Source organism: Dipodomys merriami, unplaced genomic scaffold, assembly GCF_024711535.1.
Source record: "Dipodomys merriami isolate MVZ:Mamm:240054 unplaced genomic scaffold, mDipMer1.0.p SCAF_5, whole genome shotgun sequence".
In the NCBI taxonomy this organism is placed as follows: Eukaryota; Metazoa; Chordata; class Mammalia; order Rodentia; family Heteromyidae; genus Dipodomys; species Dipodomys merriami.
In genome coordinates, this window is record NW_027206068.1 from 78,557,443 (window position 1) to 78,583,274 (window position 25,832).

The 25,832-nt window shown below is 49.2% G+C and overlaps 1 protein-coding gene and 1 long non-coding RNA gene across 7 annotated transcripts in view; one reads left to right on the forward strand and one right to left on the reverse strand.

The window, feature by feature from the left end:
• LOC138809983 (uncharacterized) overlaps positions 1-8,968 on the reverse strand; it is a 59,899-nt gene extending 50,931 nt beyond the window's left edge. Inside the window, exon 1 of one of the 2 annotated variants that reach the window (XR_011366982.1) lies at positions 8,683-8,968. This is a non-coding gene — a long non-coding RNA (uncharacterized lncRNA). Of the gene's footprint in view, positions 1-4,678; positions 4,753-8,682 lie in introns of those variants that run through there. The other variant, XR_011366981.1, reaches the window with a different exon arrangement.
• Rnf32 (ring finger protein 32) overlaps positions 4,974-25,832 on the forward strand; it is a 28,769-nt gene continuing 7,910 nt past the window's right edge. The window contains exons 1-8 of one of the 5 annotated variants that reach the window (XM_069997184.1): positions 4,974-5,104; positions 6,509-6,569; positions 7,142-7,406; positions 12,510-12,652; positions 15,680-15,712; positions 16,221-16,345; positions 16,547-16,655; positions 25,388-25,555. In XM_069997184.1, coding sequence (XP_069853285.1) covers positions 6,555-6,569; positions 7,142-7,406; positions 12,510-12,652; positions 15,680-15,712; positions 16,221-16,345; positions 16,547-16,655; positions 25,388-25,555 — 858 coding nt within the window. In that variant the 5' untranslated portion in view covers positions 4,974-5,104; positions 6,509-6,554. Of the gene's footprint in view, positions 5,105-5,863; positions 6,020-6,508; positions 6,570-7,141; positions 7,407-10,718; positions 10,876-12,483; positions 12,653-15,679; positions 15,713-16,220; positions 16,346-16,546; positions 16,656-25,387; positions 25,556-25,832 lie in introns of those variants that run through there. The other 4 variants (XM_069997185.1, XM_069997187.1, XM_069997186.1 and 1 more) reach the window with 4 other exon arrangements.

Below are 25,832 nucleotides of genomic sequence, written 5' to 3' on the forward strand. Positions count from 1 at the left end.
CAAATCCCAGCCCTGCTATTTCCTGTATAATCCTCTTTCTAAGGTTCACGTGGTGGTGCACAGCTTCAGGCGCTCACCCTGGGCTGCTGGGGGAGCGGCTGCAGCTGCAACTGCATGTCTTTTCTTGTTTCTGCTTTCAGTAGGAAGAATTGAAGGAATTTTCCAGTAAGTGCCCACAAAAACAATGAGTACTTCTGACTGGACCAGCTAGGTCGGGTGCCAAGCCCAGTGCTGCGTGGTGGCCAGTGTACTGGAGTTTCTGACTACCTTTGGCTGGCCACATTTCCCTCTCAATGGAGGATTTCCTAGGGGTAGTAAAGAATGGCCGAGGAGTAACACTGTCTTCTTTGTGAATGGGGGACTGATAGCTTAGGAAGATAAAGTAATTTGCCAACTCAGAAAGTAAGTCTAGGTGTGACCCACATCTACCTTTCAAAATCTAGAGCTTTGCCAATTAGCATTTCCACATACTAACACCATGCTGAATTTAAAAAAAAAAAAAAAAAAACTTAAGATGGCAAAAAAAAAAAGTCTCCGTCTCTTACATCCCTCAACCACTGAAGTTAAAATATCCTGGAAATTTCTGAATTGTTATGTAAAAGGTTCGTGACTTAATTTATTATAAATTTAATCTGGCTTGCCAAAATCTGTGAACCTTTAAAAATGTTTTTACAATTTAAATTTCAAACAGGAGTGGGAAATTTAGAAAATTCATTTCCATCTAAAAACACATTAGAATCTTAAGTGGAGTTTAAAATGATCATGTTTCATAGATATGGGGGGGCGAGGGGTTGGGAGGATTTTGTTGTTTTGGTGCCGGTCCTGGGGCTTGAATTCAAGAGGCTGGGCACAGTCCCTGAGCTTCTGTTCTTGCTCAAGGCTAACACTCTACCACTTAAGCCACAGCTCCACTTCTTTTGTGGTGTTTGTGGTGGCTAATTAGAGGTAAGTCAGTGGCTTTGAACTGTGGTCCTCAGAGATCAACTTCCTGAGTACCTAGGATGACAGGTGTGAGCCACCAGAGTCCAATGAAACTTAAGTCTATTTTTAAGTGTTTAGTAAACAACTATTTCCAGTCTCACTTGGTTGGTAATTTCTATAGACTTCGGTTTCAGGGAGAAACACAAAATAGCTTGCACCTATATGTTTTCTTTACACTTTCAGTAGAATTTTATTCCAATGAAAATGCAACCCAAGCTGAAAACTTGGGTTAAGGTCACTGTCATTTAAAAGGAGAAAAAAAGTCCAAATTCTGCTTCAGACCATGAAGTGTGGGAGACCAGATTCAAACTCAGAAAGGGAGGAAGGGAGAGAGAGAGAGGGAGTCAAGGTGACAATGCTTTTCAGTAGACACCATGTGAAAAATGACCTGTGTGACCTGCAGGCAGGGATAGGAGGGGGACATTGAGAGGGATACAGGGGTGACCCTGCCCAAAGAGGACATGGAGGGAAAACACAGGGATGACCCTGCCCAAAATGAGGGGAAATACAGGGGTGACCCTGCCCAAAGAGGAGAACACTGAGGGGAAATACAGGGGTGACCCTGTCCAAAGAGGACATGGAGGGAAAACACAGGGATGACCCTGCCCAAAATGAGGGGCAATACAGGGGTGATCCTGCCCAAAGGGGAGAACACTGAGAGGAAATACAGGGGTGACCCTGCCCAAAGAGAACACAGAGGGGAAATACAGGGGTGACCCTGTCCAAAGGGGAGAACCGGAGGGAAAATACAGGGGTGACCCTGCCCAAAGAGAACATGGAGGGGAAATACAGGGGTGACCCTGCCCAAAGAGGAGAACACAGAGGGGAAATACAGGGGTGACCCTGCCCAAAGAGAACACTGAGGGAAAATACAGGGGTGACCCTGCCCAAAGAGAACATGGAGGGGAAATATAGGGGTGACCCTGCCCAAAGAGGAGAACACAGAGGGGAAATACAGGGATGACCCTGCCCAAAGGGGAGAACACTGAGGGAAAATACAGGGGTGACCCTGTCCAAAGAGGAGAACTGGAGGGAAAATACAGGGGTGACCCTGCCCAAAGAGGAGAACACTGAGGGAAAATACAGGGGTGACCCTGCCCAAAGAGGACACTGAGGGGAAATACAGGGGTGACCCTGCCCAAAGAGGAGAACAGAGGGGAAATACAGGGGTGATCCTGTCCAAAGAGAACACTGAGGGGAAATACAGGGGTGACCATGCCCAAAGAGGAGAACACTGAGGGGAAATACAGGGGTGACCCTGCCCAAAGAGGAGAACACTGAGGGGAAATACAGGGGTAACCCTGCCCAAAGAGGAGAACACAGAGGGGAAATACAGGGGTGATCCTGCCCAAAGAGAACATGGAGGGGAAATACAGGGGTGACCCTGCCCAAAGAGGAGAACATGGAGGAAAAATACAGGGGTGACCCTGTCCAAAGAGAACACTGAGGGGAAATACAGGGGTGACCCTGTCCAAAGAGGAGAACACTGAGGGAAAATACAGGGGTGACCCTGCCCAAAGAGAACACTGAGGGGAAATACAGGGGTGATCCTGCCCAGAGAGGAGAACCGGAGGAGCTGAGCCACTACCAGTGGCTTAGAGCCCCACGTGTCCAGAACCAGTGTCAGGACCAGTATCAGGTGCCCTTACCAGTATCAGGATGGTATCAGCACCAAAGTCAGGAAGGGCGTCAGGACAGTGTGAAGATAGGTGTCAGGACCAAGGTCAGGACAGTGTCAGGATGGCAGCAGGACAGGCGTCAGGACGGGCATCAGGACTGGTGTGAGACGGTGTGAGGACGGTGTCAGGGTGGTGTAAGAATGGGTGTCAGGACGGTGTCAGGATGGGCGTGAGGACGGTGTCAGGACAGGTGTAAAGACGGTGTGAGGACGGTGTCAGGACCAGTGTGAGGACGGTGTCAGGGTGGTGTAAGAATGGGTGTCAGGACAGATGTGAAGACAGTGTGAGGACGGTGTCAGGACCAGTGTGAGGATGGGCATCAGGACGGAGTGAGGACGGGCATCGGGACAGTGTCAGGACCGGTGTCAGGATGGTATCAGGACGGGTGTGAGGATGGTGTGAGGGTGTTGTGAGGACAAGTGTGAGGAGGGTGTCAGGATGGTGTGAGGACAGTGTCAGGATGGTGTGAAGATGGTGTGAGGATGGTATCAGGATGGGTGTGAGGACTGTGTGAGGACGGGTGTCAGGATGGTGTCAGGACAGTGTCAGGACGGTGTGAGGATGGTGTGAGGACGGTGTGAGGATGGTGTGAGGACGGGTGTGAGGACGGTGTGAGGACTGTGTGAAGAAGGGTGTCAGGATGGTGTGAGGACAGTGTGAGGACAGTGTGAGGACGGTGTGAGGATGGTGTGAGGATGGTGTGAGGACAGTGTGAGGATGGTGCAAAGAGTGTGAGGACAGTATGAGGATGGTGTGAGGATGGTGTGAGGACTGTGTGAAGAAGGGTGTCAGGATGGTGTGAGGACAGTGTGAGGACGGTGTGAGGACAGTGTGAGGACAGTGTGAGGACGGTGTGAGGACTGTGTGAAGAAGGGTGTCAGGACGGTGTGAGGACAGTGTGAGGACGGTGTGAGGACGGTGTGAGGACGGTGTGAGGACGGTATGAGGACAGGTGTGAGGACGGTATGAGGGCAGGTGTGAGGACGGTGTGAGGACGGTGTGCGGACGGTGTGCAGACAGTGTGAGGACGATGTGAGGACGATGTGAGGACGGTGTGAGGATGGTGTGAGGACAGTGTGAGGACGATGTGAGGACGGTGTGAGGACGGTGTGAGGACGGTGTGAGGACAGTGTGAGGACGGTATGAGGACGATGTGAGGACGGTGTGAGGACGGTGTGAGGACGGTATGAGGACAGGTGTGAGGACGGTATGAGGGCAGGTGTGAGGACAGTGTGAGGACAGTGTGCGGACGGTGTGAGGACAGTGTGAGGACGATGTGAGGACGGTGTGAGGATGTGTGAGGATGGTGTGAGGACGGTGTCAGGACGGTGTGAGGATGGTATGAGGACGGTGTGAGGACAGTGAGGACAGTGTGAGGACGGTGTGAGGACAGGTGTGAGGACGGTGTCAGGACAGGTGTGAGGACGGTGTGAGGACAGGTGTGAGGACGGTGTGAGGACAGGTGTGAGGACAGGTGTGAGGACGGTGTGAGGACAGGTGTGAGGACGGTGTCAGGACAGGTGTGAGGACGGTGTGAGGACAGGTGTGAGGACGGTGTGAGGACAGGTGTGAGGACAGGTGTGAGGACGGTGTGAGGACAGGTGTGAGGACGGTGTGAGGACAGGTGTGAGGACAGGTGTGAGGACAGTGTGAGGACAGTGTGAGGACAGGTGTGAGGACGGTGTCAGGACAGGTGTGAGGATGTGTGAGGACGGTGTGAGGACGGGAGCGCGGGCCAGCACTGAGGACCGAGGCCCAGGCAGGGGCCGTGCTGGGCCCGGTTCCCGCCTGAGCGCTCGCGCTGAGGGCCGGCGGCCTCCGGTCCGCCCGCACCCCGCGAAGGGCCGGGCCCGGGTCCGAGCCCAGCCCGGCGAAGGCCGGCTTGGGAGGGGCCCTCAGTGGACACGGAGACGCGGGTCCCGCCCGGCCCGCCCCATCGCACCGCGTGCCTGGCCCGCGCGCACACACATGGCTGCCACCCGGACGCGGCCGGCTCCCCGCCACAGCCCGGTGCTCACCACACACGACGGCTGGCGGCGCGCGGCCGGCTCCCCGCCACAGCCCGGCAGGGCCGGTGCTCACCACACACGACGGCTGGCGGCGCGCGGCCGGCTCCCCGCCACAGCCCGGCAGGGCCGGTGCTCACCACACACGACGGCTGGCGGCGCGCGGCCGGCGGCGGCGCCTCTGCGACGCGGGGGCGGGGCCCGGCGAGCACGCGCTGAGGGAGCCACGGCGCCGACCCACGCTTCGGGCCGCGCGGTTCCGGGGCGGGGCGGGCGCACGCATGCGCGGGGCGCTAGCGGGGAGCGGTTGCCAGGACCACGGCGAGCGCGTCGCGGGCGCGCAGGCCGTTGCGGACTTGCGCCGGACCAGCGCGGCGTGGCTCTGGGGGCTGCAGGGCCGGGCGCGTTGAGGAGCCGAGGTGCCGAGCGGGAAGCCGGGTTAGCGCCGTGGGGGCGGGCGGGACGGGCCCCGGGCCCAGCCCGCCACCGCGCCGTGCTCCCCGCTCGACCCGAGCTCGTCCGCCCACGGGCGTCCACTCGAGACCCGGGGCCGGGGCCGCCCCACGCTTCCTCACGGGGCCTGTGCCCGCCCGCGGACCGGCCAGGCCCGGCGGCCGGGTCGGTCTCCCCCCCTTCCCGCGCCTCCCCTCCGAGCGGGAGCGGGGCCCCTACGGGCGCGCGACGCCCTGACAGCCCTCGGTCCTGACGGTGACCGCCGCCCCGGGCCGCCTCCGGCGGCTCCCCTGAGGGCCCGGCCGCGGTGCACGCCGGGGGGGGGGGGGAGGCCCACGGGGCCCGGCCGCGGTGCATGCCGGGGGAGGCCCCGCTGACCGCCGGCTCCCCTCTGAGGGCCCGGCCGCGGTGCACGCCGGGGGGGAGGCCCACGGGGCCCGGCCGCGGTGCACGCCGGGGGGGAGGCCCACGGGGCCCGGCCGCGGTGCACGCCGGGGGGGAGGCCCACGGGGCCTGGCCGCGGTGCACGCCGGGGGGGAGGCCCACGGGGCCCGGCCGCGGTGCATGCCGGGGGAGGCCCCCGCTGACCGCCGCTCCTGACGGACCTCCGCCGCCCCGCCCCCGTCGCTCTCCCCCGAGGAACCCGGGACCGCGCAGGTGGGAGGCCGCGCTCTGAGCGCCGTACGCCTCGGAGCAGCCCGCAGAACCACCTGCTGGATCCTTGAGTGACTTTTGTGTCTCCATCCTCGTAAATGTTGGGTTCTTCTTAAAACACCCCGTTGTCCAAACGCTGTAATGGTCCACAACCGCGGGCAGCTGTCTTCCGTGTGGACAGATCCCTTTGGCCCGTCACAGAATTGCGCCTGGTTGATGTGTGCAGCAGCCCTGCAGCGTTCGCTGGTGTGTGCCTGTGTATGGACGGAGGCAGTAGATGCAGATTCATCGTGTATCTTGTCCCAAGAAGTGTAGAGCAGAGTTGGAATCAGTGAAAGCAGCCAGGATTTATCTTCCAGTTTCCTCTTTGTTGCCTTTCTCCCTAAATAATAAAGGCGCTGCCTTCCTCGGTGCTGCTGGCAGGGCTCCTGAGGCACGGCACGTTCACTCCTCTGCCCTTCAAATCTCAAAGTGTTGTGTCTTTAGCGGGTGGCTCATTTAGTAGTCTCATTTGTCTTTGGTCTGATTTGGTCTGAAATTGTGTTTATTTAGACACAGTGTTAAATTTCCTGACCACTTGTCTTCAGCTCAGTGGTAAGCTCTTTCACAGGGCTGAATCAGGTAATGGCCGACTCAGATTCCTCTTCTTCCTCCAGAATTAGATTGTGTAACACAGTGTTGTACTGCAACCCCATTACCATCACACCTGCTGACTTTCTGTTGATGTTTTCACAGCAGAAGAAAGGAATGTGATGATTGCCACAGCTTTTGCTGATTGAGCATGTTCAAAAACAAGGTACTCCATCCCCTATAACATATTCATGGGATTTTAGTCCTATCTTGTAGTCAAGTGTGGCCCTTTGAGAACATAGTTTGCAACTTTGTTTCAACTAGGAATTGTGAGCAGGAGTGGAAGACAGGTGTAGTGAAAGGTGGTGGGCAGACAGGTTAGGATCCTGCAAGTGCTTCTTCCTCTGCTGGCCCAGGCAGCTCCACTTCTGTCTAAGAACCGTATCTTCACAAAGAAGCTCATACTAAAGTGCAAGGTTCTCTTTCATACTTTCCTGGAGTTTAATTATACTGAAGCAGTATGACTTGGGGCATGCACAGGTTATAAGTCATAAAGAACTTAGACTCACTCAAATAAAATAAAATTAAAAAAAAAAAGAACTTAGACTCATTAACACTCTAGTAATTAAATGAAAGGTATCCCTATATTAACAGATGAACCTGGACTTTTCTCTGACGGTGGCTGCAATGCTCCACCTTCGTTACAGTTTGGTTTGGTAGTGTGTCATCACAGGTGTGAAAGCTTTGGTTTTCCTCTAAATAATAGTATTCTGACAAGACTTTTTCCGACTTTTTTAGGAGCATTCGTTTAAAAAGGATAACTTAGCAATCACTGCAGTTGCCTTACAAGATCATATTTTAAATGATCTTCAACTTGGAAATCTGTCAGTTGTGGGCCACTCCAAAACAACAATACAAAAGAAAGAGAACAGATTAAAATCCGTAAAGAAAGAAGCAAAAGCAATGATAGATACTGGACTTAAAAAACATACACAGGTCCCGAAAGTGGAAGACCCAGAAAAAGAGTATGTTCTTGATCCTGCTCCACCACCCCTGACTTTAGGTAAGCTACTCTGGTCATATGTTGCCTTACTGGTGCTAATGAGCCTATTGAGTGTAATGATAAGTTGCTTATACAGGAAGGCATATGTATACTGAAGCTTAAAATGATAGGGGTTAGTTTGTGCAAGAAAATAAATAAGCAAAATAAGAATGCATTCTACATTCTTGTTCTACTCACTGGTGGCTCACATCTATAATCTTGACTAGTCAGGAGGATTACAATTTGAGACCATCCTAGGCAGAAAAGTCTATACTGCATGCCATTTCCCTTAGCTGTCTTTTTCTTTCTGTATTTAAACTCCCTGTTTTGCCACTTTGAAAAAAAATATTTGACTGGAGGAATGACTAAAATGGTAGCTGTTTTGCCAGCAAGCAAGCCAAGAAAGCAGGAGGCCTTGAGTTAAAACTCTAGTACCAGCAGGAGGGAGGGAGGGAGGGAGGAAGGGAGGGAGGGGGAAGGGAGGGGGAAGGGAGGAAGGAAGGGGGAAGGGAGGGAGGGGAGGGGGAAAGAAGGGAGGGGGGAGGGGGGAAAGAAGGGAGGGAGGGAGGAGGGAAGGGAGGGAAGGGAGGAGGGAAGGGAGAAATGAAGGAGGAGCCTGGCATACCTAGTTACTCAGGAGGCAGAAAACTGAAGGGAAAAATCTGTGAGACAACCATCTCCAGTTAACTAATGAAGTACCAGACTGGTTATGTGACTCAGGTGGTAGAGCACAAGCTGTGAACTGAATGAAAACACAAGGCACCCCAAGTTCAAGCCCTAGTACTGGAATGACAAAAAGTATCCATTAATCCGCACTGGCAGAAATAATTAAATTAAAAATAATGGGGAAACTGTCTTACAGTAGACTGACAACCAATTGCAAACCCATATTAATAATCAGTAGGGAAAGTTGTATGGAGCTGTGCTGTGTCATGGTGTCTGCCACGCCAGTAGCCACTGCAAAGAGAACACTGGCCACACAGTGGTAACCTCTAGCAAACGACAGCTTAACCAAGCAGCTGGTGTAACATCCCCAAGTGCGACACATGCTGACAAGAGGCGTGAGCCTCTCTCTGACCTTCTTCCAAAATCCTACCTGAACTTAACCGTGAAAACTCAGGCCAAAATTGAGTCCCCACAAGTAGTCTCCAAAATTCGCAGAGCTCTAGAAACTTTGCCAGATTAGAGGAGAGCAGGGCACGGCTTGGATGTCACAGATCACCTGGCATCTGAGCTCAGTTCAGAAACAGAAAAGGCGTGAGATTTGGTGGGTTCACATCCCACAGCTTCTTCTTACCATAACTAGTGTGAAATGCCAAGACATTTTGGGGATGTCCACGTTTCTTCTTCCTCTTCCCTGTAGGTGACTCAGCAGATGGCTCCAGTTTCTCCTTCCTCAGCGCTTGTCAGTAGCCTTCTCTGTTTTCTTCTGCTTGCTTGAGTGTTGACACGCCCTCTCTACCAGTTTGTCTGCTCGCTAATTTCCTGACTCCCACTGGGTTCCAGGAAGCGTTTTCAACCTGTCGCTGACTTCTCTCCATAAGCCCTCCCACATTGTCTGGTGTAACTTATCCATTGAAGCTTTGATGGACATTTCTGGTTCCTGCCAGAGTGATTCCCCAGCTCCGCGTGGTGTAGACTTAGGGCCCAGGCGTCTCATTGTAAAAACAAAGTAGCTTCTGTCCTCCATGTCAACAGCCAATTGGATGTGACCACTGCTGGCAGGTGTACCTGGTGAAGGCATGAAGCGGTGAGGTCCTGCGTGGTAAACACGAGATAAACACCACCTCGACCTTTTCATTTTCACAGTAAACGGATGAAGGACAGTCAGGTGTATGGTGTGTTATTAATGAGACTTGAGCTCTGCGCTGCATCTGGGCTTATCATGTGACGGAGGGCTGCCAGGTGCTCTGCCCTTCCACGGCCCACGGCGGAGCCGCCCCTGTGCTGTTGGGAAGGTGGCTTCCATCGGGCATCCTTCTCCTCCTCAGCCAGCCTTGTCAGTGGCTTCGCCTGCGGCAGCAGCTGCTGCTTCCGCAGACAGAGCCTCCTGGCAATGTTTAGTTTTCAGCCCAGGCCTGCCCCTGAGCTGGGTGACAGTCCCTGGCTGCAGTTTGTGGCGCGGCACCCCTCCCCGCATGTCAGGGAACCCCTTGCTGAAGTCTTCATCGGCTCAGTGTCTTGTGGTGCAGCCAATGACTGAAGCCATTTGCTGTTCATGTCTTCTGCTTACCAGGCCAGTGCCTGTGCGTCCTAGCCAGCCCCCTCATTCACGGCGCCTGTCCATCTTAGCCCCCCCTCATTCACGGCGCCTGTCCATCTTAGCCCCCCCTCATTCACGGCGCCTGTCCATCTTAGCCAGCCCCCACTCATTCACGGCGCCTGTCCATCTTAGCCCCCCCTCATTCACGGCGCCTGTCCATCTTAGCCCCCCCTCATTCACGGCGCCTGTCCATCTTAGCCCCCCCTCATTCACAGCGCCTGTCCATCTTAGCCCCCACTCATTCACAGCACGTGTCCATCTTAGCCCGCACTCATTCACGGCGCCTGTCCATCTTAGCCAGCCCGCCTCATTCACAGCGCCTGTCCATCTTAGCCCCCACTTGTTCACGGTGCCTGTCCATCTTAGCCCCCCCTCATTCACAGTGCCTGTCCATCTTAGCCAGCCCCCTCATTCACTGTGCCTGTCCATCTTAGCCCCCACTCATTCACGGCGCCTGTCCATCTTAGCCCCCACTCATTCACGGCGCCTGTCCATCTTAGCCCCCCCTCATTCACGGCGCCTGTCCATCTTAGCCCCCACTCATTCACGGCGCCTGTCCATCTTAGCCCCTTCATTCACAGCGCCTGTCCATCTTAGCCCCCCCTCATTCACGGCGCCTGTCCATCTTAGCCCCCACTTGTTCACGGCGCCTGTCCATCTTAGCCCCCTCATTCATGGTGCCTGTAACTGGCAGCTTGGGGTGTGACAGCAAAGGCAGCATGAACTTAATTTTTCTTTCACAATTTTGTGGAGGAAGATTTGTTCCTGTGAAAGCAAGAATGTTCACGTTTTCACTTAAAGGAGATGTCTTCACTGCGGCATATCTTAATGGCCCGTTATCACCACTCAGTTATTAATGCCACCACATGCTGACACAGTGGGCGTGACGCCTGGATGGGCTCCTGTCCGATAAGGGCAGGCAATGCGCAATGGAGATTCACTCCAGAGTGACTCGCCTGGGGGGGTTGGGGGGGGGAGCTTGGGGCAGGATGGGATTACATCACGCTACTCAGCACAGCATCGGTTAAAACTAGGAATTATTTCTGAAATTTTCTATTTGAAATATTCAGAGTGGTTGACCAAAGCCTAAGAAAATAAACCTGCAGGAAAGGGAAAAGTACTGTAATTGAGAGATGATGTTGGCATTCGTTTCCTGGTTTTCCTCCCCATAATGGGGTCATGGAATTGTTCACATCTGAAGTTAAAGCCAAACAGGCATTCTTCAAGGTGAGACAAGTTATTAAAATGTGTAAACTTATATGCATATTGTGTATGTGTAGAAATGTCATCACACTTTGTCTTGGAGTTACATTAAACGGAATCACTCTATAAAGAAGTTCTTCAGATAGTCTCTAAGTATGAAATTATTTTAGAACAAGTTAGAAATAAAAATTTGAACACTTTATTCGCATGTATTAGTTGTTCAAGGGAGCATCATATTTCCCCTACTATTTCCATACATGTATTAATAGACTTTAACCATATTCACCTCACCTGCTGCAATGGCGCTCCCCTCTCTCACTGGTACTGCCCGGTATCAGTCTAACCTTCTTGTCACTCACTTCTCATTTTTAGTGTGTACTAATTACCATGGTAATTTGCATATATTTGCATACATTATATTTTAGATTATCCTTCTCCATTGCTTAATCTTTATCTCCATACCACTGTTTGATACAGATGCAGATATAAACACACATACGGTTTCTCTCCATACCACTGTTTGATAGATTCAGATACACATACAGTTTATCTCCATACCACTGTTGGATACAGATACACATAGACATACGGCAAAGCATGGTGCTTGGCTTTTTGACCTTGGCTTTTCTGGTATCTAGTTCCATTCATTTTACTGCAAGTGACATAATTTTACTTTCTTCATAATATGCACCATATTTGGGCACCTTGGCTGACTCCTCCATTTGGCTATTGTAGGTAGCTACAATAAACATGGGAATGCGGACATCTCTCAGCTGTTCAACAAATAGATGATTAATATTCAGAATATACAAAGAGCTCACAAAGTTAAACAGTAAGAGAACAGCCCAATTAATAAGTGAGCAAATTAATTGAACAGACAGCTCTCAGAAGAACTACAAATGGCAAAACAGATACATGATGAAATATTCAACATCCATAGCCCTAAGGAAAATGCTAGGAGTTGGAGCAGGTGGCACCAAGCACAGCCAAGTTCTGGCCACATAGCAGTGCCCAGGGAATGCGGGCTGTGGATGACACATCACAGCTTCCCCATAGCCCGTGGGATGCATCACCTGCCCCGCGCAGAAAGCAGGGTCGAGTCCAGGTGTCCAGCTGCTTCCAGATAAGTGTGTGAGTTTCTCAGGCCAAGGGCTCTGCCTTTTCCCCAAAGGCCATCCTAGCCTCTTGCTGCCACCAAGGAAACCACTTCTGCAGCCTCTTCATTCTGTCTTAATTCTAGGTTACTTTGGTAAAGTAACCTTTGGGTGATGTTACTCTCCATTGTTTTGTTTTGTTTTGTTTTGTTTTCAGACATGTCTGTGTTCTACCTGTCCAAATGTCTAAATGGGTCCCTTCATTGCCTGTCTCTTACTGTTCTACTTTCTGTGAAATTAGCTTAACTTTTTATTCAAGCCTTTCAGTGTTTGTTTACCATGAACTTTTCCTTGGTTCTTTCTTTACACTGATGTTCTGTGCCATAACATCTGGTTCTTGTTCTGTAGATCCATAGAAAAAATAACATTCTATATTGTAAAGTGAAATATGAGCTACAATGTATTAATTACTTTGATAGTTGTTTACAGAAGTCACAGTAAAATTGTATCTGAGCACATATCCTAAAATACACCTAAGTCCCTTTTGTACTGTCTTCCCTGTAGCGCAGAAGCTGGGCCTCTTGGCGCCTCCGCCATTACCACTGTCTGCACAAGAATGGGAGAGAGTGAAGCAGAGATCTGTCCTGCATGGGGACTCCAAGCAGCCATGCCCAATCTGCAAAGAGGAATTTGAGCTCCGCCCCCAGGTGCTTGGCATGTTTAGAGTTCTGCCCACACACAATCGCATGGAGCCAGTTATGTTGGGCCTCCTCAATCCAGCTCCATCCTCCTGTGGGACTCACCAATATATTTTCTTCATTACCAGTGAAAGTGTGAAGTGTGTGTGTGTGTGTGTGTGTGTGTGTAAAAAACTAAATACCCAAGCCAGGAGGTGGTGGCTCACGTCTGTCATCCTAACTCAGGAGGCTGAGATCTGAGGATCGTGGTTCAAAGCCAGCCGGGGCAGGAAAGTCCGTGAAACTCTTATCTCCAATAAACCACTCAGAAAAACCGGAAGTGGCGCTGTAGCTCAAGTGGTAGAGTGCTCGCCTTGAGCTGAAGAGCTGAGGGACAGCGCCCAAGCCCAGAGTTCAAGACCCATGACCAACAAAAACAGAAACTAAACACCCTCACCGAGCAATGTTAATTGTATTAAGTGATCTAAGTCCAGGCACAGAAATTTGCACAAAAGGATACTTCTACAGGGAGTTGAGACGTCAGATATGGTGCATTAAGCCTTTGAGCCAGTTCAGGGTGAATAAAAGGAAGGTTTTTAATTTTAACTTGAGTGGCATAAGAGAAAAAGAAAATACATACCTTCAAAGAATCTTTGAGAGAATCCCTATGTAAAGTAAGATCTTAAGTTCTTTCTTCATGTAACTGCCTTAGACAGACGGCATCTGTGCGTATTCTTCCCAGCTGAGCCGCTAGCTCTGGGAGTCAGGGACTCCTGAGTTCTCGGGAGCTTGCTGGTGCTGATGGTTGCCCTCCTTCAGTCGGTGTGTCTTCATTCTAGGATTTTGCACGGTGGGTAGCATGAGCTCCCTACATGGTAAGCACTTGGAAATTACAGCTGTGAAAGCAGAGCAGATACAACTAAAGCAGGCTTGGCATTCGCAGCCAGAGCCCCTAAGCCTGCAGGCTTGGCATTCGCAGCCTAGAGCCCCCGAGCCTGGCCACCAACTCACTGACCCAAACTGAATTAACTTCAAGATGTTTCAGGGTCTTCAGACTTTTGCCCTTTACTAATCTGAACGCATACGTTGTTTGCAACGTGCTTCCTACACTTCAGTTCAAGACTTAACATTGCACATGTGGAAGAGGAGTCCCCTGCAGCCTCTTTCTCAATTATCCTGCAGCACGAGCTTGATTTTATGAAGAGTGCAAACTTAAACGGTCTTAAGGGGCCTCAGGACCTAGCAACATCTCTTCCATTCTGATGGAAGTGAGTTCTCATACAAAAGTAATTGTATCATTTTTATTTGGCTAACGATACATTAATGGGTTTATTTTGTACTTCTAGTTATTATTTCCATGTTTTTCCTACTTAAAAATAGTAGGTGGCATTTTATGTGCACTGAGTGATTTCAGAGGGCCGTCATTTAATCTCATTTCTCTGAGGTACTCAACACATGTAAACAAATGAGAAATGATTCAGATGATTCACAGTAGGCCAGCTCACAAGGAATAGCAGAGCCAAGCCAGAATTGAATTCTAGCTTGGAAGACAATGTAACCACCACCACTTATTTTTGCTGTGTCAGAAAATATTTGCCAATACTATATTTTAAAGTATACTAAAAGATGTTATTTAGTATAGACTACTAATAAAGCACTTTGAAAGATTATTCTACAAAGAACAGATGAGTCCACAGATGCTTTTAAATGTAATTTATTCACTTTAGACACTTCTCTCAACAAAGTTGAGAGTTTTTACATGTTTATCCCAATATTCCTTTATTTCCACTTAAGAAGGAAAGTACAGAGGAGGAGAAGGAGATGGGATGGGATGGTCCACTGGAGAACCAGGAAGCCCTCCACACTGGCAGGCCTGGCAGAGAAAACCTGCTCTCCCGGACTTGGGTTCCTGAGGAGGAGCCCTGGCTCTGCCGGCCCTCTCTGCCTCACCCACTGTACCCGCCTGGCTTCCTTTTACTAAGCACCACACACCTTTTATTTGGCATGAGCTTGTGTCTTGTGTCCACACCCAAAACATGACTGCTTGGGAGTCTGGGTCACAGAATGGTAAATTTTCTTATGAGTACATTTCCCCCTTCATTTAAAGAAGAAAAGGTGGTGTGTGTCACTAATTTTCTTGCCATTTGAACTACCAGAATAGTATCTTGCTGGGTATGATGTCTCATGCCTATAATCCCAGCTACTCAGGAAACTGAAATCAGACAGGCAAAAACCTGACAAGACCCCATCTCAACAGAAAAGGCTGCTGCTGCTGTCTTACACCTGTCATCCTAGTTATGCTAGCAAAGAGTAAATAGGAGGATCACAGTCCAGGCAGGCTTAGGCACAATTCAAGACCCTATTTCAAAACTAACCCAGGTGGGGCTGGGAAGGTAGCTCAGTGGTAGAGTGCTTGCCTTGCATGCAAGAGGCCCTGGGTTCGATTCCTCAGCACCAGATAAGCAGAAAAGGCCAGAAGTGATGCTGTGGCTCAAGTGGTAGAGAGCTAGCCTTGAGCTGAAGAGCTGAGGGACAGCGCCCAGGCCCAGAGTTCAGGCCCATGGCCTACAAAAACAACAACAAAACCAACACAGGTGAAAAGGCTATGGGAATGACTTATGTGGAAAAGTGGAGTTCAAACCTTTACAAAAGAATAAAGAATTAGATCTCAATAAAGCTGTGCTTTCAGAGCTCAAGAGTGCAATTCATTGGAATAAATTCCATTAAAAGGCTTTTACTTAGCATTTCTTTGCTCCTTCTTCCCACCAGCCCACAAGTGAAGGTGAGTGCTTCCTGTCTACCTGCTCGGATCCCTCACTGTTTCTCCTCTAAGCTCATTCCAGTAGCTTAAAATCAAACTTCTGTTTGCTATTGCAAGTTACTTTGTTTCTGTTCTTTTATATGTGTGATATCCTAAAAACAGTGTAGACAGAAAGTGATCTGGTCTTTGTAATGTCTCAGAGCGGCGGTGTAGCTTGCCTTTAAGCCGACTCGGCACTGCACATGCAGCGGATGCCTCCACTGACCCTCGGTCTCTCTCTCTCTCCTTGTGGACAGGTGCTGCTCTCCTGCTCTCACGTATTCCACAAGGTGAGTCGCCCTTGCCCAGGTCCAGATGTCCTTCTCTAGCTCACAAGCATAGCTCACCTCAAGTCTCCCCAAAGAGCCATTTACTTTATCCACAGTCATTATTTGTTGTTAGAAAAATGACTGTAGGCTACAGTATAATTCATCCTGTTTGGAAAACCATTTTATGTGACACAGAATCATGTTTGTACACCCAATTGTTGTTATTGCATGTGGAACTAGCATAGCTTAATTCTTGCATCTATCGGCATGACAGTCCTGCACACAGTAAGGTTGACTTTTACACCAGTTGATTTAAAGAAGGTTTGGTGTTTCTACATGTGTATTCTTGTGAAACACCTTTGGGGTACAGGCTTCCTCAGGAAGGTAGTAAGACCTGATGAAACGTCGCTTCTAAATCTAAACTGGAGTATCTTAATTATGAGAGAAAAGAACAGTATAATTGCTTAGAAGTAGAAATATTGTTTATAAGCATTGCGAGTAAAATTTTAAGTGAAATGTTTTTCTTCAGGCTTGCCTTCAGGCTTTTGAAAAGTTCACAAATAAAAAAACGTGTCCTCTCTGTAGAAAGAACCAGTATCAAACCAGAGTGATCTACGACGGGGCACGTCTGTTCAGAATAAAGTGTGCCACAAGGTGAGGAGGTCTTGCCCCTTCCTGGGCCCTGCGGGCTGGAGGGGCTGCCGGGAGCCGCAGCACGCAGGCTGTGATAACCGGTGGTTATCAGAAGACAGCTACCTCTCCATCACTGTTACTCCCCAACGTCCAGACCAGCCCAGGGCCGGCGGGAGCTCCCAAGTGTCTGTTGAGGTTGTCATTTTCTAATCTCTGCTTTAGAATCCAAGCCTGCTGGAGAGGCCACGTTGTTAGAAAGTGGTACCGAAACCTGAGGAAAGTAGTGCCCCCCAAGGACCCCAAGCTCAGGAAGAAGTTCTTGGAAGAGAAGGTAGGTGTGTGTCACTAATCTCTGTCCCTGTGCAAACAAGTGTCCCGTCAGGATGGGAGCAGGGGCAGCGCAGCCTTGGTGCTTTTCTTCCATTTCCAGGGCTTTGGGAACATGTGAGTTCCGCTCCTTTCAGTGACTTTCCAGCCTCAGTGCATGAGTGATGATGACTGGGTTAGATTCAAAGCAACTTCATTTGGCTATTTCACATCAATTGTCTAACTAAATCTTCTCTGATAAAGGAAAGAACTTGAACATCTACATATCCCTTGATCTGATCTGTAAGTCCCAGGGTGCACAGTCCAGCCTGGGTAGCGGGTGACCCAAAGCCCTGGCAGGCCTCCTGAGGAGAGAAGAGGCTTAAATAAAAGCAGTGGTGTTTGTGGTGGGTGTGAGTAGCTAAAAACACCCACTTCCCCCACTGAAGCTCTACCTCCCAAATGAGAATCTCAAGTTTGGCCAATAGAAGAGCTAATATTTTATAAAGGAAAGATTAATGTGCCTTGTTAGGTAATAAGTATATACATTTGGCAACTATGAAAAAATAGGCAATTGATGAGCAGTAATAAATACGTAAGAAAATCTGAGTTCTTAGTCTACAGTAGGGGGTATACTTCAAGTTCGTGAGGGGGGAAATTGAGAAAATTATGCTGGGAAACTTAATACATTTTATATGGAAGAAAAAGAACACTCCTTGAGACCATATCCCCAGGAAAGTTCCATAGGGATTAAATGCCTTATGCTTTTCTTTTTCTGTGTGTGTGTGTGTGTGTGTGTGTGTGTGTGTGAGTGTATGCTTTTCTTTTTCTGTGTGTGTGTGTGTGTGTGTGTGTGTATGTGTGTGTGTGTGTGTGTTTGCGAGAGCACTGTCCCTGAGCTTTTTTGCTCAAGGCTAGTGCTCTACTACTTGAGCCATAGCTCCACTTCTGGCTTATGTTTTTTGTGCTTTATTGAAGATAAGGGTCTCCTGGAGTTTCCTAGCTTTAACTATGATCCTTAGAGCTCAGCCTCCTGAGTAGCTAGATTTACTTAAGTGAGTAAGTGAAATTCCTAGCCTGGGTGTCAAGGCTGGTAAGGCAGGGAGCTGTAATAGGAAGCAGGAAGTGGGGGGGGGGAGGGGCTGGCCCCTGAAACCCATTAGCCCTTATTTTTGTTGTTGATTTGTTTATTGTCAGTCCTGGGGCTTGAACTGTGGGCCTGGGCACTGTTCCTCAGCTCTTCAGCTTAAGGCGAATGCTCTACCACTTGAGCCACAGCACCACTTCCGGTTTTCTGAGTGGTTCACTGAAGATAAGAGTCTCACAGACTTTCCTGTCCAAGCTAGCTTTGAACCTCAGTCCTCAGATCTCAGCCTCCTGAGTAGCTAGGATGACAGGCGTGACCACCAGCGCCCAGCTCCCCTTAGCCTTTAAAGGGAAGCTTGCTACCAGCTCCTCTGCTTCCTGAGGTAGCTTGTCCTTGATAAGGCAAAAGTGACCTTTATCTTGTAAGACATTGCAACAATAATCTTTAGTAAAAGAATTTTTGTTCATAGGTATATTAACGTCTAGAGGTTGCAGCTATTTTCCTCTTCAATTTTAATCTTACAACAAGAATAAATATTTCAGCGTTCAAATAAGAACAGCTTAATAGCAAATGTTACAAGCACAGTAGCACTGCACACATTGTTGAATCACACACCAGAGTTTTTTCTAATGATAGAAACAGAATTTTATTATTTTCATCAAGAAACAAACTTGCGTGTTTCAGCAAAAAAAATTTTTTTTGAACTATTTGCTTTCTATTCAAAACCTCTAAAATACTTCATTTAACATAGGGTTTCAGGTAAAGTGAGGCCTTAAAATCAAGTGATCTCAGATTAAGACACTGACAACAATATATAACTGCTGCCTTTGGGGTCCCGCTCTGTGTATTCATTCTTACTTCGTACTTCTGAAAGCTCTTTAGAACTAACCTAAACATAAAGTGCTAAAACATAAAGTCCAGCTTCTGATGAATCTGTGTCTGTGTCAAGGTTTCCCAACAATATCCACTAAAAATACATTCCCAAGCCAGAATGAACAATGGCTGTATGGAGACTAGCCACATTCCAGAAATGCCAGCTTCTCTAGGTAGTCTGGAGGCCCTGAGGGTGTTTTCTCCAGCCTGCTCCCACCCCTCCCCCAGCTTTACTGTGCACCAAATGTCAAATCAATGAGCTATTAGAAGATCGAGTGTTTACATTTTAAGAAACTGGAAGTTTTACCAAACAAACCGTATAGTAACTTAACAATATGAGATGTACTAAATTCTTAATTATCTGGGCAGACAATAGTTCTTTTGACCTCGGAATGACATGTGAAACTGTCATTAGCTCCATTCCTAAGCTGCATCTCCATCCCCCAGGACTGAATGTTAAAGCAGTGCAAATTCACCTTATATTTAATATAAAAATTGAAATGGCAAGTTACTAGAAAAAAATAAGTCATGGCACATTCTAAAGTTAAATCAACATTTGCCCATTGCTTCCACCAAGCAGCTGGCTCCTTTTCTGGAACAGCTCAGTTCAGGTTTGAATCTCCAAGGTTTATAGCATTAAGGAACCTGGAGAGAAATTTGGGGTTTCAAAAGTTATTGCTAAGTTTTCTAACCTTTCATTTTACTAAGTAAAGGTTTTAGTTAAATAACAAAATACCATATACTACATGGATGCCAATGGCTCACTCCTGTAATCCTAGCTACTTAGGAGGCTGTGATCTAAAGATCAAGGTTTGAAGCTGGCCAGAGCAGAAAAGTACCAGACTCTTACCTCCAATTAACCAGCAACATGCCAGACTAGAGGCATGGCTAAGTGGTAGAGTACCAACTATGAGCAAAAAAGGCAAATGAACGTGCAAAACCCTGAGTTCAAGCCCCTGTACCAGCACATACATATATAACAAATACCATGTACTGTCAGAGTCATTTAATAAACAAAGCTGTTTTAATGGCAGGAAAACAGTCTGAGAATGTTAAAGAACATTCACTTTCAATGCAGACTTAGCTCTCTAAGAACTTCAGTCCAAAGTTAGTTTTCTTTCCTCTGCTGGCAGATTGGTGAAATCTTGTTTGCTATACCTGAGCCCTGGTGTAGATCACATTACAAACTGTCTGTAGGAGAAAAGATCCCCAATAAGGAAAGGAGTAGGACAGGCATTCGAGGAGTGAAGGGTGCTGCCAGTTTCCTGGTTTGTTTCATATTCTAGGACGCCTACGTCTTTAACACTCCAGGCGGTACGGGCCGTCCTATTTCTGTAATCAAGCTGTTTGGCCTTCAGAGGACTCTGGCACTGCATTTTCCTTCTTCCATGCTGGAGAGAGTTGGTGAAGTAAATAACCAAACACCATGACCCTCTTTCTACCAGGTGCCTTGCTTTAAAACAGCATCACCCCGGGGCTGGGAAGGTGGCTCAGTGGTAGAGCGCTTGCCTTGCATGCCTGAGGTTCTGGGTTTGATTCCTCAGCACCACATAAGCAAAAAGAAAAAAGCCGGAAGTGGTGCTGTGGCTCAAGTGGTAGAGCGCTAGCCTTGAACTGAAGAGCTGAGGGACAGCGCCCAGGCCCAGAGTTCAGGCCCCACGACCGGACTCGCCCCCCCCAAAAAAGTATGGGCCCAAATATCATCACCCCATTCCTAGCAAAACTGAACCATCGCAAAGGGATAGAGAACTACAATACCGCTTCTTCTCAATATGTCAGGGTCCTGTGGTAAGCACAGAAAAGGTCAGATGTTGAGTTCTGCACCCATCAGTGTCAGAGACTTAAAATTCAGTCAGAAAGGCCTTTGTCAGAGAGAGGGACAATACAGTAGTCCTGCTACACTTACTTAGGCATTGGCATTCACGTTCTGAGAACTTGGATCAAAGGGCCTGGAAAGGTCACTAAAGCTGTTCTGTGAATTCCCCAGCCTGTGTGTGTACCAAAGGCCCAGAGTGCGTGGCTAGCCCTGAAATGCCTTTGATCCTTATCTGAAAGTTCTGCTGCATCTGTCATATAATTGAGGCATGGTCTTTTATTGCTGCAATTAAAACTTTTCAAATGCATTATGTTATCTCCACCCGCTGAAGTCCCCCCCATTGTTTAAGAGGTGAGGTTAGCAATCCGTCAAATGGGGGCCTGGCCTGGGGCCCTGGCTCCCACACAGCCGGCCGGCCCTGGCTCCCCTTCGCATTTCCATCTCGCCAAACAGCATAATGGTCCTTGAGTTTGTTCAGTCCTTTGACTTCCTTTATCACATAGAGATGGCAAACATTCTGTTGCTAACTTGAAGTGGCTCCAAGCACCAAGACTGGAAGGATATTAAACCAGTAAAAGCTTATCAACTGATGCGAATTCCAGGTTTTCATTTTGCTTTTGAGGGTGGTCCTAAGTCAACACATTAGTAAGCAATTTGCTGACACAAGATGGGTCACTTAAGACCCTCCAGAGTTTACTTGGCGATTCGTTAGTATCTGTAAATTTTAATGTTTAGCCACTGTGTTACTTGCATGATCAGTAATTGCTTTGCATAGTGCTGACCTGAACTCCTAGTTACCAAATTCGGAAAGTATCTGAAATATGAGAGTGGGAAAATATATTGATACTCATTCTTTTTAAAACTGAAAACTACATATAACTGTTAGTTTAAAAGCTAGAACTCAACAGTAAGATTTTTCTTCTTTTGCTGTGCTTTCATTTATTAAAGGTCATGGACCTGTGTAAGAGATGAAAGGAATCAAGAGAAAAGAGCCCGGGCTCGAGCCAGCGTGTGCTCCAGCAGTGCTTAGTTGGTACCACACTTAGGAAATTACTGTGAGGAGCTGTTCGTGGGGAGCAGGTGGTGGACGCTTGCGTGTCTGTCCAGGACAGTGCTGTAAGACAGCAGCTCAGTCCCCAACCTGTGTCAGCAGGGAAGGCCCACAGAAACGGCCATTCCTCCTGCAAGTCCCCATGCTAGACTACACGCACCCATTAAAATCACGTAGTCTCTACTAAGTATATTTCATAGTTATTACCATCATTGTACATAAAAGGAATTCTTTTTCACCTTTAAAAGTACTTTTAATTTAAGGAAAAAGAATGAGCTATTGATAAATGTGGAAGTTATATTGTTTGTCGGATTGAAGAATATCCATGTACAAGTTAAATGTAACTCTGGGTAACAGCATGAGAAAGACATTCAGCCTTCTTTCATGGGCTGACACTTGGAGGTTTTGTGCTTTGCAAACGTTTGTGTTGACTGAGGCGGCAATGGGCAGAGCTCTTCCCAGAGCCTGGGGGCTCCAGGACGGGCCCCTTTCAGCCATGGCGTCTGCGGCCAGGCCCTGCCTCCACAGAGAGGAGACAGACTGTAAATACCACGTGTGAAGATACTAAAGACAGGAGGCAGTCCTGGTCGGGGAGCGGGGGGAGGAAATGACCAGAGGCAGCCCAGGGCAGGCAGGCAGGCAGGCCACTCCGTGCCGGGCCAGCCAGCCCCCCAGGACCTGGCAGGACACAGGGATTGGGCCTCCCTGGGGGGGCTGGCAGCAGTGGGGTGGGTGGAGCAGGCCCGTGAGCCGCCCTAGGGGCAGGGGCGGCACGCCCGAGGCGGATGCGTCCAGGTGTGGGCTGAGGGCTGACGGGCACCCATCCTGGTTCAGGAACCCAAAGGCGCACTCGACAGGGACAGCGCGAGGAGCTGCCCTGGGAAACAGGGATGCAGAGTGCTAGTGAGAAGCCAGGAGGCCGGCAGGGCACAGGAGGCAGCTCAGGGCTCCCGAGCACAGCTCCCAGCAGAGAGTTCCCAGAGAGGAGGTGCTGAAGGGAGAGCACTCAACACTCGGTTCCAGTGACAGCCAGGGAAGCTGCTGCTGCGGACAGAACCGGGAGGTTAGATGCAATCACCTTGCAAAAGTGCCGCCAGATAAAGTTCTACTACGTGGCCTGCGGCCTTCTACTCAAACTGCATGGCAGTTAAAAAGTCACCGTTCAATGTTTCTCCCAAGGAGAAGTTCTAAATTATTAGCATGGCTGGGTGCTGGTGACTCAGACTTGTAACCTTAGCTACTCAGGAGGCTGAGTCTGAGATCGTGGTTCAAAGCCAGCCTTGGCAGGAAAGTCTGTGACACTCTTTAGCACCAATTAACTACCCAAAAAACTGAAAGTAGAGCTGTGGCTCCAATGGTAGAACTACTAGCCTTGAGAAAAAAGCCCAGGGACAGCACCCAGGCCTTGACTTCAACTCGCAGTACCAGCACAAAACAACAAACAACCCCCCCCCCATACAGTTACTTTCTATATACCAACTATAAATAGGACAAGAGGAAATTAGAACATTTACACTCACAATAGCCCCCCCCCTTGCTAAATAAAGAAGATACCTACAAATAACGTAGGTAAAGCACATGAAAACTTCTACCATAAATGATGGAAAGGGCAACACTGAACAAGATGCAAGTACTCATAAACTGACAGGCTGGACTGAAACCCCTAGTACAAATATATGAAGACAATTTTAATTATATAAGCAAAAAAATTATAAAATCTTGAAGTTGAAAAAGACATCAGAAGGTGGAAGCGCATCTCAGGCTCATGGGTTGGTAGAACTAATGCAAGAATTCACGAAAAGAGTCCTACGCCAGAATGTTATCTGTAAGTTCATCCCAATGTCACTCTTCAAAGAGAAAAGTCAGTCCTTAAATTCATGTGGTCTTTAATAGCCATAGCAATGCTTGAACAAATAAAGCAACACCAGAGGTATCACAATACTGGACGTTAAATTATACTATGCAACTATAGTAACAAAAACAGCATGCTACAGGCACAGAAATAGACCTGAAAACCAATGGGTCAGACAAGACCACCAAAGTGAAGCTATACACCTACAAGTATTTTTTTTTTTTTTTACAAAAGATCCCAAAATTGGTTGAAGAGAAGAAGAGAGCCTTTCAACAAATAGTACTGGAAATACTGCATATCCACATCCAGTAGACTAAATCTCAACTCCTTCCCCCTTTCCTGGTAGTAATACCAACTTAAAGTGGGTCAAAGCTCTTAATGAAAGAAAAACTTGAACCTCTGAAACTACAGAAATACATAGGGAAAATGCTAGAACTTATTGGCACAGGCAGTAACTTCCTGAATAGAACTCCAATAGCTTAGTAACAATGAGCAAGAACTGACAAGTGGGACTGCATCAAACTAAAAAGCTGCATTCGTCACTCAGCTGAAAACACCCTACAGAAAGTCTCTGCCAGCTACACATCTGATAAGCAATTAACAGCCAGGATGTACAACAGCTCAAGAAATGGACCTCTAAAGAACAGCAGATGAAGCTGGGTGCCGGTGGCTCACGCCTGTCATCCTAGCTACTCAGGAGGCTGAGATCTGAGGATCGCGGTTCAAAGCCGGCCCGGCAGGAAAGACTGTGAGACTCCTATCTCCAATAAACCACAAATAAGAAGGCCCAGAAAAGTGAAAGAGACTGGTTGAATGGACATAAAAATTCTGCTTCAGAAGCTGGGCAGTGGTCACTGACTTTCAGAGCTAAAGCGACGTGGAAATCGCTGCTGTGATCTTTGGGCACTGTGGCACCAGTCACTGCTGTGTTGATTGGGTCCAGTGCATTTATGAGAGCCCCTTTACAGTTAGTTTTACTTTATTGTTGTCAGTTCACAATCACAGTGACATTTAAGTACAGAACCACTAGTCTGCATTTTGACTACGCTTTTCAATTATGGGTGGGAAAAATCGTGTAAGGGCTTATGGGAAAATGGGCCGAGGCTGGCCAATAAAACCTGAACAACTTTGTAAACAAAACACGAGAGCCACTGTTTAGAGACAGGTCTCACTGTGCAGCCTGCATTAACATCCTGAGAGCTGGGGTTACAGGCACGTGCCACTGTGCCCCGGCAAGATCCGTCTCAGCTCAAACCCTCCAAACGTCTAAGGCATGTTAATTTCATTAAAAAGTACAATAATCATAAAACGTTGCTTTTTAAGAGTGAGGTGAGTGAGTGGGCAGGCAGAGGCGCGTGGAGGGAGATGCGCAGAGGCGCGCGGAGGAGGGCAGTCACCAGGCCACGGGAGGAGAGGACTGGCATGAAGCCGGGGGATGTCGCCCCTCGCTCAGCGCGGCGCGGCTCACGCACTCGCTGTAGCACGGCCTGTTGCTTTACCCTGGCGGCTCCTGCCTCTCACCCTTTAGGAGGTGGCTGGCCACGTGACCCAGCCAACTAGTGATGGTCCACGTCAGCCAGCTGTCCCAAGGCCCTCGGCTTCCTAACTTGTCGTAGATCAAAAACATGGTACTCAGCCAGGAGCTGGGGGCTCCTTTCACACCAAAATAATTCTGTCAGTGCCCACAATGGGAAGATGGCTGGCAAGCACCAGGAAATGCGGCAGTGTGCACGGACAGAGCTGCCACGCGGGGTGCCCGTGGACTCCTCCTCTTGTCCACTCTTAACCTAAATGTGTCCCTCACTGAGTTAGGGCTTACGGCCAAGTATACTGTAAGGGAAGAAAACAGTTTTTCCCTTCCTTCCTCAATTTTCCACTGCAGCCCCGTAAAGGATACTAACAGAAGTGCTCGCTTAGTGCGGGGGAGCGTCAGGAAGTGAACACGGCAAGATAGGAGACAGCTCACCCTAGGTGCACCTGGGTCGGACTGGCGGGAAGGCCCTGGCGGGAAGGCCCGGGCACAGGACCCGGCGGTCGGCCCGCAGTGGCGCGTCAGCGGGCCCCTCTGCTGTGCTCAGTTCGCAGAAATCAGTCACCGCCTCCTGTGCTCGTACCACACCAACCTGGATGAGCTCTTCTCCGAAATCGACCACTGCCTGGCCATCAACCGAAGCATTCTTCAGCAGCTGGATGACAAGTGTGGCCACGAGATCACAGACGAGGAGTGGGAGAAAATCCAAGTGCTGGTAGGCATCAGACCCGGGTCCCTGTATCTCCAGGGGCAGGGGCACTGCAGCCCGGGCTGCAGAGGAGGGCCGAGGGGGACGGTGGGGTCTGCCCTAGCTGCACTCACACCTACCACACCACATCACACACCACACCACACACACCACACACCACACACCACACACCACACCACACACCACACCACACACCACACCACACCACACCACACACCACACCACACACCATACACACCACACCACACCACACCACACACCACACACACCACACCACACCACA